At 36.7% G+C, this 12,458-nt stretch overlaps 1 protein-coding gene and 1 long non-coding RNA gene across 4 annotated transcripts; one reads left to right on the top strand and one right to left on the bottom strand.

Moving 5' to 3' along the window:
* The first annotated feature begins 6,992 nt into the window (after positions 1-6,992).
* LOC113334446 (F-box/LRR-repeat protein At3g59190-like) lies at positions 6,993-10,059 on the top strand. Of its 3 annotated transcripts, none has more exons than XR_003352802.1 (3): positions 6,993-8,580; positions 8,762-8,925; positions 9,019-9,155. XR_003352802.1 is itself a non-coding variant. In XM_026580697.1 (3 exons), the coding sequence occupies exons 1-2, from the start codon at positions 7,099-7,101 to the stop codon at positions 9,304-9,306; spliced, it is 1,770 nt and encodes a 589-aa protein (XP_026436482.1). In that variant the 5' UTR covers positions 6,993-7,098; the 3' UTR covers positions 9,307-9,326; positions 9,762-10,059. The 3 variants fall into 3 exon arrangements, 1 of the variants encoding a protein (XP_026436482.1); XR_003352803.1 differs by having other exon boundaries at positions 9,023-9,113; XM_026580697.1 differs by lacking the exon at positions 8,762-8,925 and adding an exon at positions 9,762-10,059 and having other exon boundaries at positions 9,019-9,326.
* A 479-nt stretch (positions 10,060-10,538) lies between these two features.
* LOC113334415 lies at positions 10,539-12,246 on the bottom strand. Its single transcript, XR_003352772.1, has 3 exons — positions 11,780-12,246; positions 11,242-11,517; positions 10,539-10,875 (listed from the first exon to the last, which is right to left on the bottom strand). It is a non-coding gene; the product is annotated as an uncharacterized LOC113334415 (long non-coding RNA).
* Between the last annotated feature and the right edge of the window lie 212 nt (positions 12,247-12,458).

Genomic DNA, 12,458 nt, shown 5'->3' with positions numbered 1-12,458 from the left:
TTAATTTAATCGAAATTATACAACCAAATTAACCACAAGAAAATGATCAATTTAGTTGGTCATGCTCAAACATAAGAGAACTTGCAGAGCAACAACTAAAATAACCAAAAGAGAATGATCAATTTAGTTGGTCATGCTCAAACATAAGAAGCTTTATTGAGCAACATAGTATGTGCACAACGATATGGATTGGAGATCGACCAATACTACGGAATATACAAGGATTCATCATATCTTTCATCACTATTTGCATAATGACAAATAACATAGTTAATCCTTGTCAACAAAAGTTCTATCTTTTCTCTTATCAAACTAGTGACATAAAAGGCTTTAACTTTTGTTTGTCAAAAGTTCATTCTATCTTTTATCAATACATTTATATCAACATAACAGAGATAACTTTTGAACAAGTATGTGACAATCATAGTTCATGGACGCAAACACACATATCCCGTAACAAATTGCAATATACAAAACTCATAAAGATTAAATTGCAAACATCATCTTCCAAATAACTTAGAATTTAAATTAATAAATCTAAAAACATTGAAGATGAAAACGTTTGGAACTGGTTATGTGTAATCACAATAATGGTTATTCCAACACTTATTATTCTTCTAAACAAAAACAAAAATAAAAATTCTCATAATAAGATGTACTAGTCATTGAGATCTCTGAAGAATTATTTATCGTCCCCGAACACCTTGTCATCGACAGCCATGGGAACATAAGGTTCATGGAGAAAGGAGTCAATTCCAACAAACCTTCTAGGCTGATGATGTCGAACCAGGGCCTTCTGAATTTCAAGAGTTCTCATCACAAGAGCCTTTATTTGCTGAATCTCCTTCCTTGCTTCCTTCAACTCTTCAAGAACAGCATAAAACTTCTGAGAATTTGAAGGAACATCTCTTGGCTTCCTCACATTCCTTACATTTCTTTTTCAAAGTTGGAGGCAACAAAGATTTTTCTTTTTCCTTCATAATTGATGGCTTAACAATCATATTAACATCTTTTCTATCATAAGGCATGATGCTTGGAGCATCCATGCGTGTATGGGTTTGTGAGAGGAAATCACAATTTAAACTCAACATGCAATCTTAAAATGAAAAGAGTTTCAGAGAAGGAAAAAGGAATGTAGGGTTACGGAACCTTTATCCACACAGGTTCACGCACGCACAATTGCAACCCTAAAGAGAGCAGAATTATCGAGAATAACCATCTTTTATTGATTCAACAGGGAAGTCCTTTCCAATATGAAAGAATCCCAATATCAAAAAAAAAAAATCTAAGAAATGAGGTGTGCACAATCTTGTTTCTTTTAATCAGGCACATGAACCAAGATGCATAGAAAACAACACAATCAGGTTGTGCTGCGGTGAGCAACAATTTGTCCACCATACCCTTTTTGAGAGGAATTCATAGACCCATGTCTATCAACTTTTTTAGACCATACTCTTTTCTCTAGTGGTCTTGACCTATCTTTGGAAACCAACTTCTTTGAAGACGATAAAATCTTACATACCTCAACGGTTTTTTGAACAAGTTTAAGCTTGTATGTCAGGCGATTTGCTATTTGTTGAAGTTTATTGACATATCTCATCTTGTGTTTGTACTTGAAACACTTAGAAAGTTCATGAACCTTCAGTGAACAATAAGAGCATGTCAATGAATAAGATGATTCAGATCCCCGAGATGTGCAAGCGGCTAGACACAGATTGGTACCTGAAAAACCAGACAAAGAGTTTCCAAAGGAAGGGTTAATTTGTTCTTCCAGATTGTTTGAATCTTATGGATGGATATCAATATTGATGTATGTATTGTTACAATTATCAAAATCAATATCTTCACAAAGAAGTGCAACACTTGATTTCTCGTCTTCATTAGAATCATAGTGATCCGACACTCAATGGAAAAATGACCAAAACCCTTACACTTAAAGCACTGTGGCATATCCTCGTCATCAGTCTCGTCAGCACATGTCGGTGCTTTTTAACCGTAGGCATCTTGCCAGGAAGTTGGTGGGCTCATCATGAATTTTTAGGAGGAATGCGATTATGAGGTTTGAATGGTGACCTAGGTTTGTCTCTGGAAAACCGTTTACTTCTTTTTAATAAGAGATCTCTAAACTGTCTTGTGATCATCGAGACTGATTTTTCAAGATCTTCATCTGATGAATCAGTCTCAGAATGATCATCCTCAGAGACGCAAACACTTTTACCTTTGCCAAGTAATTTAGTGTTTCTTTGTGCTTTGAAGGCAACATGCTTTCCGGTTTTGGATGTATGCTCATGATCAAAGATCTTTAGCTTTCCAACCAACGTACTTCTGGAGAGCGTATCAAGGTTATTTCCTCCAATGATGGCATGCTTCTTAGAATAGTATCTAGATGGCAGCGATCTGGGAATTTTCATCACAATGCCCTTTTCAGGAATAGTCTTACCCAATGCAAAGGATGCATTAATTTCATACACTTTGTGATTAAACTCATCAAATGAATCTTCATCTGCCATAGAAAGGTTTTCCCAATCAGAATTAAGGTTTTGAAGCCTATCTTCCTTCTCAATGGTGTTACCTTCAAATACGGTTTCTAAGATATTCCAAGTATCTTTAGACCGAGTGCACGTAGTCACATGGTGTTGAAGATCTGGGGTAATGGCATGAATGCTGACATTAAAACCGTCGGAGTTTTGCTTTGCATCAACTATCTCGGCAGCATCATACACACCAATATTCTTTGGAACGGTTGCATTACCAATTTCAACAACGGGAGAATCATAGCCATTAACTACATAAACCCATGATTAAAAATCACGCGATTGAAGAAAAGATCGCATAAAAATTTTCCACCACAAGTAATTAGAGCCATCGAAGGCCGGTGGTACGTTTATAGAGATAACACCTTTGTCCATATCAGATCGCTACAAATACATAATTATAAGGTCTTTAATGTGTTAGCCTGCTCTGATACCAATTGAAAATGCGGGGGTCTTAAAAAAACACACACAACAATTCGTTTGGCAATATGAGAGGACTTTCTCCAATATACTTTCTATAGAATCAACTAGATAGTCAGACTCAATCGAGAATAAAGTATATCAAAGAGTTTAATATCTCTAACTCTTAACTCAATCCGCAATCAACGAATAGAAATCTGCGAGCCCGATTAAATATAAGAGGAGTAAACTTGAACGGTACTAAAGACCAATGTTCAAGGATCAATCAATCTCAATCAACAACCAAAGTTTGGATTTCCTAATTGATCGATATAACGCATAACCTGTGATATTTCAATTATATAACAAAATATAATGCGGAAAAGAAATAACAAAGATACCAGAATTTTGTTAACGAGGAAACCGCAAATGCAGAAAACCCTCGGGACCTAGTCCAGTTTGAACACCACACTGTATTAAGCCGCTACAGACACTAGCCTACTACCAATTAACAACAGACTGGATTGTAGTTGAACTCTAATCAATCTCACACTGATTCAAGGTACAGTTGCGCTCCTTACATCTCTGATCCCAGCAGGATACTACGCACTTGATTCCCTTAGCTGATCTCACTCACAACCAAGAGTTGCTACGACCCAAAGTCGAAGACTTGATAAACAAATCTGTATCACACAGAAAAGTCTATAGGATTGAATAAATCTGTCTCCCACAGAAATACCCAAGAGTTTTTGTTCCGTCTTTTGATAAATCAAGATGAACATGAACCAATTGATAAACCAGACTTATATTCCCGAAGAACAGCCTAGTATTATCAATCACCTCACAATAATCTTAATTGACTAGCGAAACAAGATATTTTGGAATCACAAACGATGAGACAAATTTGTTTGTGACTACTTTTTTATCTTGCCTATCAGAGAAATAAACCTCAAGCCAATTTTACAATTATACTCGTACGATAGAAACATCAAGATCATATCACACAACTACAAGAGAAGTAGTATCGGTCTGGCTTCACCATCCCAATGAAGTCTTCAAGTCGTTAACCTACAGGGTCTCGAGAAGAAACCTAAGGTTAAAGGAGAATCGACTCTAGCAATACAACTAGTATCACACAGGAGGTGTGGGGATTAGGTTTCCTAGTTGTTAGAGTTCTCCTTTATATAGTTTTCAAATTAGGGTTTGCAATCCAAGTTACCTTGGTAACAAAGTATTCAATAATCACCGTTAGATGAAAAACCTGATTCAACCAAGATAATATCTTTCAACCGTTACGAAAAAGCGTGGATACAACACCACACCCAATATTTCGATTAGCAATCTGTATGGACTAACTCTAATATACTTTTAAGAGAATCAACTAGACTCAATCTCAATAAAGTATATCAAAGAGTTATATCTCTCTTTCTCGATTCAATTCTTACTCAAGCAAATAGAAATCTGCGAGTCTAATTGAATACAAGAGAAATCACTTGAACGGTACCAAAGACCAATGTTCAAGTATCAATCAATGTAAATCAACAACCAAAGGTTGGATATTCTAATTAATTGATCTAACGCACAACATGTGATATTTCAATTATACACATGTCGTTAACGAAATAACACAAACATCAGAATTTTGTTAACAAGGAAACCGCAAATGCAGAAAAACCCAGGGACCTAGTCCAGATTGAACACACACACTGTATTAAGCCGCTACAAACACTAGCCTACTACAAACTAACTTCGGTTTGGACTGTAGTTGAACCTAAATCAACCTCACACTGATCCAAGGTACAATTTCGCTCCTTATGTCTCTGATCCCAGCAGGATACTACGCACTTGATTCCCTTAGCTGATCTCACCCACAACTAAGAGTTGCTACGACCCAAACTTGAAGACTTTAATAAACAAATCTGTATCACACAGAAAAGTCTACGGTAATAGATAAATCTGTCTCCCACAGAAATACCTACGAGTTTTATTCTGTCTTTTGATAAATCAAGGTGAACAGGAACCAATTGATAACCCAGACTTATATTCCCGAAGAACATCCTAGAATTATCAATCACCTCACAATAATCTTAATCGACTCGGCGAAAGAAGATATTGTGGAATAACAAACGATGAGACGAAGATGTTTGTGATTACTTTTCTATCTTTCCTATCGGAAATATCAATCTCAAGTCAATCGTTACGATTGTTCTCAATACGATAGAAACATCAAGATCAGATCACACAACTACGAGAAAGTAGTATCGGTCTGGATTCACAATCCCAATGAAATCTTCAAGTCGTTAACCTACAGGGTCTCGGTAGAAACCTAAGGTTAAAGGAGAATAGACTCTAGCTTATACAACTAGTATCACATAGGAGGTGTAGGGATTAGGTTTCCCAGTTGCTAGAGTTCTCCCTTATATAGTCTTTCAAATCAGGGTTTGCAATCAATGTTAGCTTTGTAACAAAGCATTCAATATTCACCGTTATATGAAAACCTGATTAGATTCAAGCTAATATCTTTCAACCGTTAGATCGAAAACTTAGCTTGTTACACACAAACGAAATGCACGATTTTAGGTTTTTGTAACCGTACCCAAACATGTACATTTAATTGGTTCAACAGTAGTTAACCAAATGGTTAGCCATATGAGTACTTCCATATTAACCATATTCGATCATAACTAGTTCAAATGACTCAAATGAACTAATTAGAGAGTTGTTATATTGCTTAGATCTTATAGAAGTATACAAGACACAATCGAAGCAAAAATGATTTGATTCACTCGAATCGATTCATGAACTTTATAGCCACGGTTTGCAAACTTGCATTCCTTAGTTTATATAAGTTTTAAGTTCACGAATAATCGTTTTTAGAAAATAACCAACCTAAGTACGCGGACTAGGTACACGGACTTACTTACCCGGAATAAGTTTGTTTTCAGTTCACAAACTCCAGCAGAAATTCTCGGATGAGAACTTCCGACAGTACGAGGACTCTAGTTCCGGTTTTCCTGAGCAGCAAAGTACGCATACTTTGGTTCAAGGAATAAGGACTTATACACGTATGAGTTACCACACGATGTTTATATCCAACCATGGTTATATAACCTAAACTCTCATTTCAATCATTAAAACATTCTTAGAGGACGTTATATAGTTGTTGTTCACACACTATTTTTCGTCAAAGCAATTTTCAATTTTCAACTACAGTCCAGACCGAAGTTAGTTTGTAGTAGGCTAGTGTCTGTAGCGGGTTAATACAGTGTGTGTTCAATCTGGACTAGGTTTCGAGGTTTTTCTGCATTTGCGGTTTCCTCGTTAACAAAACTTCCAGTGTCTGTGTTATTTCTTTTCCGTATTATATTTTGTTATATAATTGAAATATCACAGGTTGTGCGTTGAATCGATCAATTGGGAAATCCAATCTTTGGTTGTTGATTGAAATTGATTGATCCTTGAACATTGGTCTTTGGTACCGTTCAAGTGATTTCTCTTGTATTCAATTAAACTCGCAGATTTCTATTTGCTTGAGTAAGTACTGAACCGAAAAAGTGAGATATAACTCTTTGATATACTTTTATTAAGATTGAGTCCGACTGTCTAGTTGATTCTCTTAAAAATATATTGGAGTTAGTCCATACAGATTGCTAAGCGAAATATTGGGTGTGGTTGTTAAACCCCCGCTTTTTCAATTTGCTTGAATCGGTTGTTGAGGATGAATTTGTTGGTCAGGTGGTTGATTCAGATGCTGATTACATCACTGGTCATATGGTCAAGGCCTAAACCGAAAGGAGAAACTCTGAACAAAGATCTTCTGCTGATATTGGGGCGGCAGAGTCGGATACAGTTAGCAAGCAAAGTTATACATATATGTGAACATTCGACTTCATCGGATTTCTAGGTGAAATTTCTTTCGAAGAAGTTGGAGATACTTGCTGTTAGATTAGGGGACAAACTACATGTCTTAGGTAACGACGTATCAAGTTCTGGATTGGGAAAGACCTATTTCTTACTCATCTGACTCGGAGGATGCATTATCTCTCTCTTAAACCTGTTATTTTCAAATTAAAAAGAAACCCTCAACTTTTTCGGGTTCTCTCTCAGAAATTTAAAGCTCAGAATCAAAACTATCTGTTAGCTCTTAAAATCTTTCGGTTGGGAGATGGAAATCGATGAATCTAATAATGAAATTGGAAAAGAGGCTCTGATGGATCAACAGGATAGCATCGATAATTTGGTAGTAAATGAAGGTAATGAAGAAGAAATCCGGGATAACAACGATTCACTAAAACATTCAGAAGATACTTCTCCGGAATCAGATGGGGATGGGGTTTCTTTTTCTCCAGCAATTCAGCCTCCTTTTTGCAATCAGATAGAACGATTGTATGTTTCTTCTGCCAATACTTCAATTGCTGCACCGAATCTCCATGCTGCTTCTGAAGAAATGATTGATGATGACACTGATTTTGGTCCTGATATTACTAATACTTCCTTTGAAGATGAATTTGAGCTGTTTCAAAGAACACCAATTCATGAATCCAATACCCTGGGAACAAATGCAGACAACGAGGGTAAAGTGTTCGGTGAATTTACTGAATCAGAAGATTACCTACAATCTCTTCCTTGTGCTGACTTGGGTGAAGGATCAAAATCAATGGTAGAGACAGGTAATAAAGACAGAATCAGTGAGTTACCTGATGCTTTAATTCATCACATTTTTTCTTTCCTTAACATAAAATATGTTCTACAAACTTGTATTCTGTCGAGAAGATATAGGTATCTCTGGGCTTCTTTACCTACTTTGAGATTAGCTGACCGCTGTCTGGTTCATTATACGGATGATCGTTTTGAAGCGTTGAATAGATATATTGTTTTTGTGGATAGATTACTGCTTCTGCGTGATACTTCATCAGATATCCAAACCTTCAAACTTAAATGGAAAAACGTTGGTAACATCTTAAGCGATTTGGATTTTAATTACGACGTATCAAGACATATCGCCATCATGGCTGCTGTTAAGCATAATGTTCAAGAGCTAAAACTTACTATATTTCTAAGGGAGATGATTAAATTGCCAGACTGTTTGTTCACCTGTAAATCGCTGACAAAGTTAAGGTTTTCTGGATTTGGTAGGGATCTGACAGACTTTGTTCTGCCTCACATTCCAATGTATTTCCCCCGGCTAAGATGTCTGGCACTTACGGGAGTCTCACTTGGCGATGAAAACTTAACCAGTAAGCTTTTTTCAAGCTGCCCAAGTTTGGAGTCTTTGCTGTTAACAGATTGCAGTATAAAGTTTGATTTTACTTCTCTTAGTCTTAAACACTTTCATCTGGATAATTGTTATGACGTTTGTGAGTCAACTGCTGACTATGCCATCACTGTTAAGTTAGCCGCTCCAAATCTGACATCCCTTATCTGCAAAGATTATATGTCACAAGATTATTCTCTAGAGAACCTTTCTTCTCTAGTCACCGCTGATATTGGAATGAAAGTAAGTGACGATTATAGAGTGGATATACCAAAAACTATTTCAGAGCTTACTACAGAGGTTAAAGAGTTGTATGGTGCTCGAATGATAAAATTTATAAGAGAAGTCAGCAATGTGACAGATCTTACATTGTCCTCACCTGGGTTACTCGAGGTATGGATCTTTGTAAAGTTATACTTCTTTAGTTCAATATATAAAAAGTATCGTGAATAATTTGTTATTTTCTTAATATGGACTGGCCTGCTATATTTCACTATAAGAATTTATGGTGCGAGGTATTTACAACGCTATATAAGTTTTTAACTATCGTTTTGCTACCCATCTATGTGCCAAGGTTGTCTGGGATCTCTCGGATCGCTAGGTGACCCCTACTTTCAGTTCATTAATCTACGGTTTTTGAAGGTTGAAACATGGGTGTCTAGTAACTGCATGAATGCGGTATCATACTTAGTCAGGATATGCCCTAATATCGAATCTATTTGCTTAACAATTGAGCAGGTACACCTATCATCACTGTAAATGTACTTAGTTCAGTTAGAACTTTTCTTTTTCTTTGTGTAGTTATTCTTTTCATTTTCTTGTGGTCTTTAGTCAGAGTTGAATAAAGACAACACTGGAGGTGATTGGATACCAGGGTCGTCGTCATTTCCTTGCCTGCCCTACCTCAAGTTTGTCCGAATTCAGGGTATCCAAGGATGTCTTAATGAACTCAAGTTTTTACAAGTTTTGTTAAAGACATCCATTGTCTTGGAGAAAGTAATGCTTTTTGGTGATAAAGAAGACTCAGCTGATAAAGCCGCACAACTGATGGAATTCAAAGATATGCTACTTGCATTTCATAGTGCTTCTTCAAGTGTCTCAATCTCGATGCAACTGTAGCGGACATTATCACATCATATGTAAGGTCTTTTTTTTTTTTTTTTTGAATTATCTTAAACAAAGATTTCAAGAGCATATTGAGAAAGTTCTTCAATCTTGTTTGCATCCTTCATGCAGTTAGTTTATCTGAACAATCTTAATGTTTGTGACATTCTCAACCTCATTGCTATTACATATATCCTTGAATACTTCTGATAGTGCATGTCTGCCTCAAGGAAGCCATTATCTAACCGAGAATCATCACTCATCACTATCTCGACAAACTATGGTACTCTTGGTAGCCCAGCCAAGCCCCACCGTAGTAGAATCTGCTTGCTAACAGTCTGACCAGAAGAAGCCTCCTAATGTTAGAGCATTCCTTGAAGTACCCACTGCTTATAAGATTAATTTTGATGCAAAATTTATTAAAGATTCTGGGACTGCAGGATCGGGACTAATAATGAGAGATTGTGCAGGTGCGCAACAGCATTAAATGCTGAGTGATTAGGAGCATTCATCTGGAAGGGGACTGTCAGTGTGTAGTGAGAGCTATCAATGGAGCTAGGAATGCTGTCAAATGGAGCTGGATTGGAGACATTATTGTTTTATTAGGAAGTAGTTTTGATAACTGGGTCTGTTCTTTTGAACCCAGAGATGCTAATAAGCTAGCAAAACATGCAATTTCGAATTTTGTTAGGGTCAATTGGGACCAGGAACCACCTGTTTGGTTAAGAGATGTAGCTTTATCAAGAAATATGTCTCATTTTATCTTCTTCTGCCAAACCCTCTTTAGACTCATCATCATCAACCGAGGTTTCCTCTTGCCCTAGGCTGGACCATTCAACACTGAACCCTAAGTCATTTTGGATGCTGAACGGTAACTCGGAAAATCCATCCTCCAAATCCTTATATACGTCCTTCAGAAGAATTCCAGATTTAGTGTAAAATGTCCGGGGAACTCCTAGATTTTCCAGCTCTACCAATAATTCGTGCAAATATGATGATTTAGCAGAACCTAAAACTTGAATACAACGGGTGTGAAAACCTAACTGAAAGTGCACACAAAAAAGCACCTGATCGATCAACGTGGACAGTAACTGACTGACAATAAAGTAATGGTAATCGTGATATACTGTATTTCCTAATTGTGTAGCTGTAAGTGTATGAAAAATTCTTTAAACACAGTCAGGACTGGCAGAGAAACACAAAACTCACGCCTCTAAACACTTGATACGAGACAAAGGACGCCCACCTCATAAATTCAGAAATAAAAACGTTCCGAAAAGTTTGGACCTTCTTGATGTCATACTTATAGATTATCCAAATCAAAGTCTTTTCCGGTAGCAAATACCGGTCGACTATACTTATAGATTATCCATCGCATGCAATGTTTTAAAACCCACACCGGACATCTACCCAATAAAATCACTGGGTCAGGATCAACTGGTTTAACCAGTGGTTCAACCGGGGGTCACTGGGTCAATTTACATCTGCCAAATATCACATAATATTAAATCTCCCCTGCGCCTTTCGTCTAATGCATCGGTAGCAAGTTCTTCCGTCCACTGAAGCATGCACTAAGAACAGAGCCTGTATGAGAATACATTTAACATGAGAATACATATAACTACGGTACCAAGAGGAGCTTTTGTTACACATTGCTTCCATTCTCTTGTTTGATTTGCTTCTTAAATAATTGATTAGCTTGATTTGATTAACTTTGTCTTGTTTGATGTTCACGTTCTGCACATGTACTTGCACCCATATGGATTCATTAGTTTATTGATCAGGTGATCATCATTCCATTAATCAACTACACCAGTGGCGGAACTAGGATTTGAGACTAGGGGTGACTTAAAAAAAAAAATCAACTACACCAGTGGCGGAACTAGGATTTGAGACTAGGGGTGACTTAAAATTTTTTTTGCGCACATGTAAAAAAAGAGAAAAAGTTACCTTCTATCTTCTATTTTTCGGGCAATTGAATCTTTCCTTCCCCTGACTCTGGATAGCAGCTCCCTAACTTCCACCCCTTCAGGTATGCCTTCTTCTATTCAAGCTCTTCGGGTGCGCAATTTTTCGGGTTCAATTATCTCAACAACTACTTCATGTATTGAGCTCAATATTTCGAGCAGCACTTTTGATCCATCTGCTTTGGATATAGGGCTGAAAGCGCTTCCAATCTTCCTCGTTTGGATAGTTGACGATGAGTCGGCAGCGTACCTTGGGTACCTGTAACAGAAGCTGATTCAATTACTATGCGATGCACATTAACATTACCGAAGCAAGAAGGAAATTGGTTAAAAATAAGGAAACAAAAAAGGCATAAAATTAGACCCTAAAATATCAGAATTGTACAGGAGAGTGACTGCAAGCATATTTTAAATCCTAGTTCCTTATCATTCCTTGCAACTTACTAGGCTTTCGTATGAGTCTAGATCCTAAATCACTTTACTGTTCATACTTAAGGCTAGAAAAGAATTAAGAATTTAACCTGATAAGAGATGAAAAGAATTAAGGATATGCACCAAGGTTGAACCCCTTCCTTCCCCGGTCAATGTATAACAAAAAGTCATTGGGGAATTTAAGCAAACAATATATGAGCATAGAAAATAGTTAAATTAATCCTAAACTTCAGCTGAAAATTAAGAGAAGTTGGATTAAATTAGTACATTCAAACTGGTCTTGATTATTCCAATACTATAAGATTAATAACGAAAATATTTCATTGAGGAATACAAGCAAACTTTATGTGAGCCTGAAAATTAGTTATTATAATTTCTAAAATTTCAGATCAAAATTAGGGAAAATTGAATTAAATTAATGGATATAAACAGTTCTGATTAGTCAAATATACTAAGATTAAATAATAGATCATGGGAGAGCGATTTAGTTACTTCCCAGTAGGTAGTAAGAAAATGATGAAGAAGGAAAAACTTAAACTAGAGTTAGGGTTATCTATTTCCTCCTCTTCAAGTCTTTCTCCCGCGCTTAAGAGAAGGAAAGAATTTTTTTTCTTTTCCGCGTAAAGGATTTCACTTGGCTGGCTTGGACTTGGCTGGACTGGCTTCAATGTAAAATGCTTGGACTGGCTTGGAATTGGCTAGACCAAAACTAGGCTTCAATGTACCTTCTAAGTAAGCCCAATTTTTTTTCTAGGGCTGGCTTAAGCC

This window comes from Papaver somniferum, unplaced genomic scaffold (assembly GCF_003573695.1).
Source record: "Papaver somniferum cultivar HN1 unplaced genomic scaffold, ASM357369v1 unplaced-scaffold_137, whole genome shotgun sequence".
Classification (NCBI taxonomy): domain Eukaryota; kingdom Viridiplantae; phylum Streptophyta; class Magnoliopsida; order Ranunculales; family Papaveraceae; genus Papaver; species Papaver somniferum.
This window is presented reverse-complemented; position numbering and strand designations above follow the sequence as displayed.

Bases quoted from the DNA above. Each gene is read 5' to 3' on its own strand.
- LOC113334446 (XM_026580697.1), top strand. From the start codon at position 7,099: ATGGAAATCGATGAATCTAATAATGAAATTGGAAAAGAGGCTCTGATG. The intron at 8,581-9,018 runs GTATGGATCTTT...TGTGGTCTTTAG, and splicing joins CCTCACCTGGGTTACTCGAG to TCAGAGTTGAATAAAGACAA.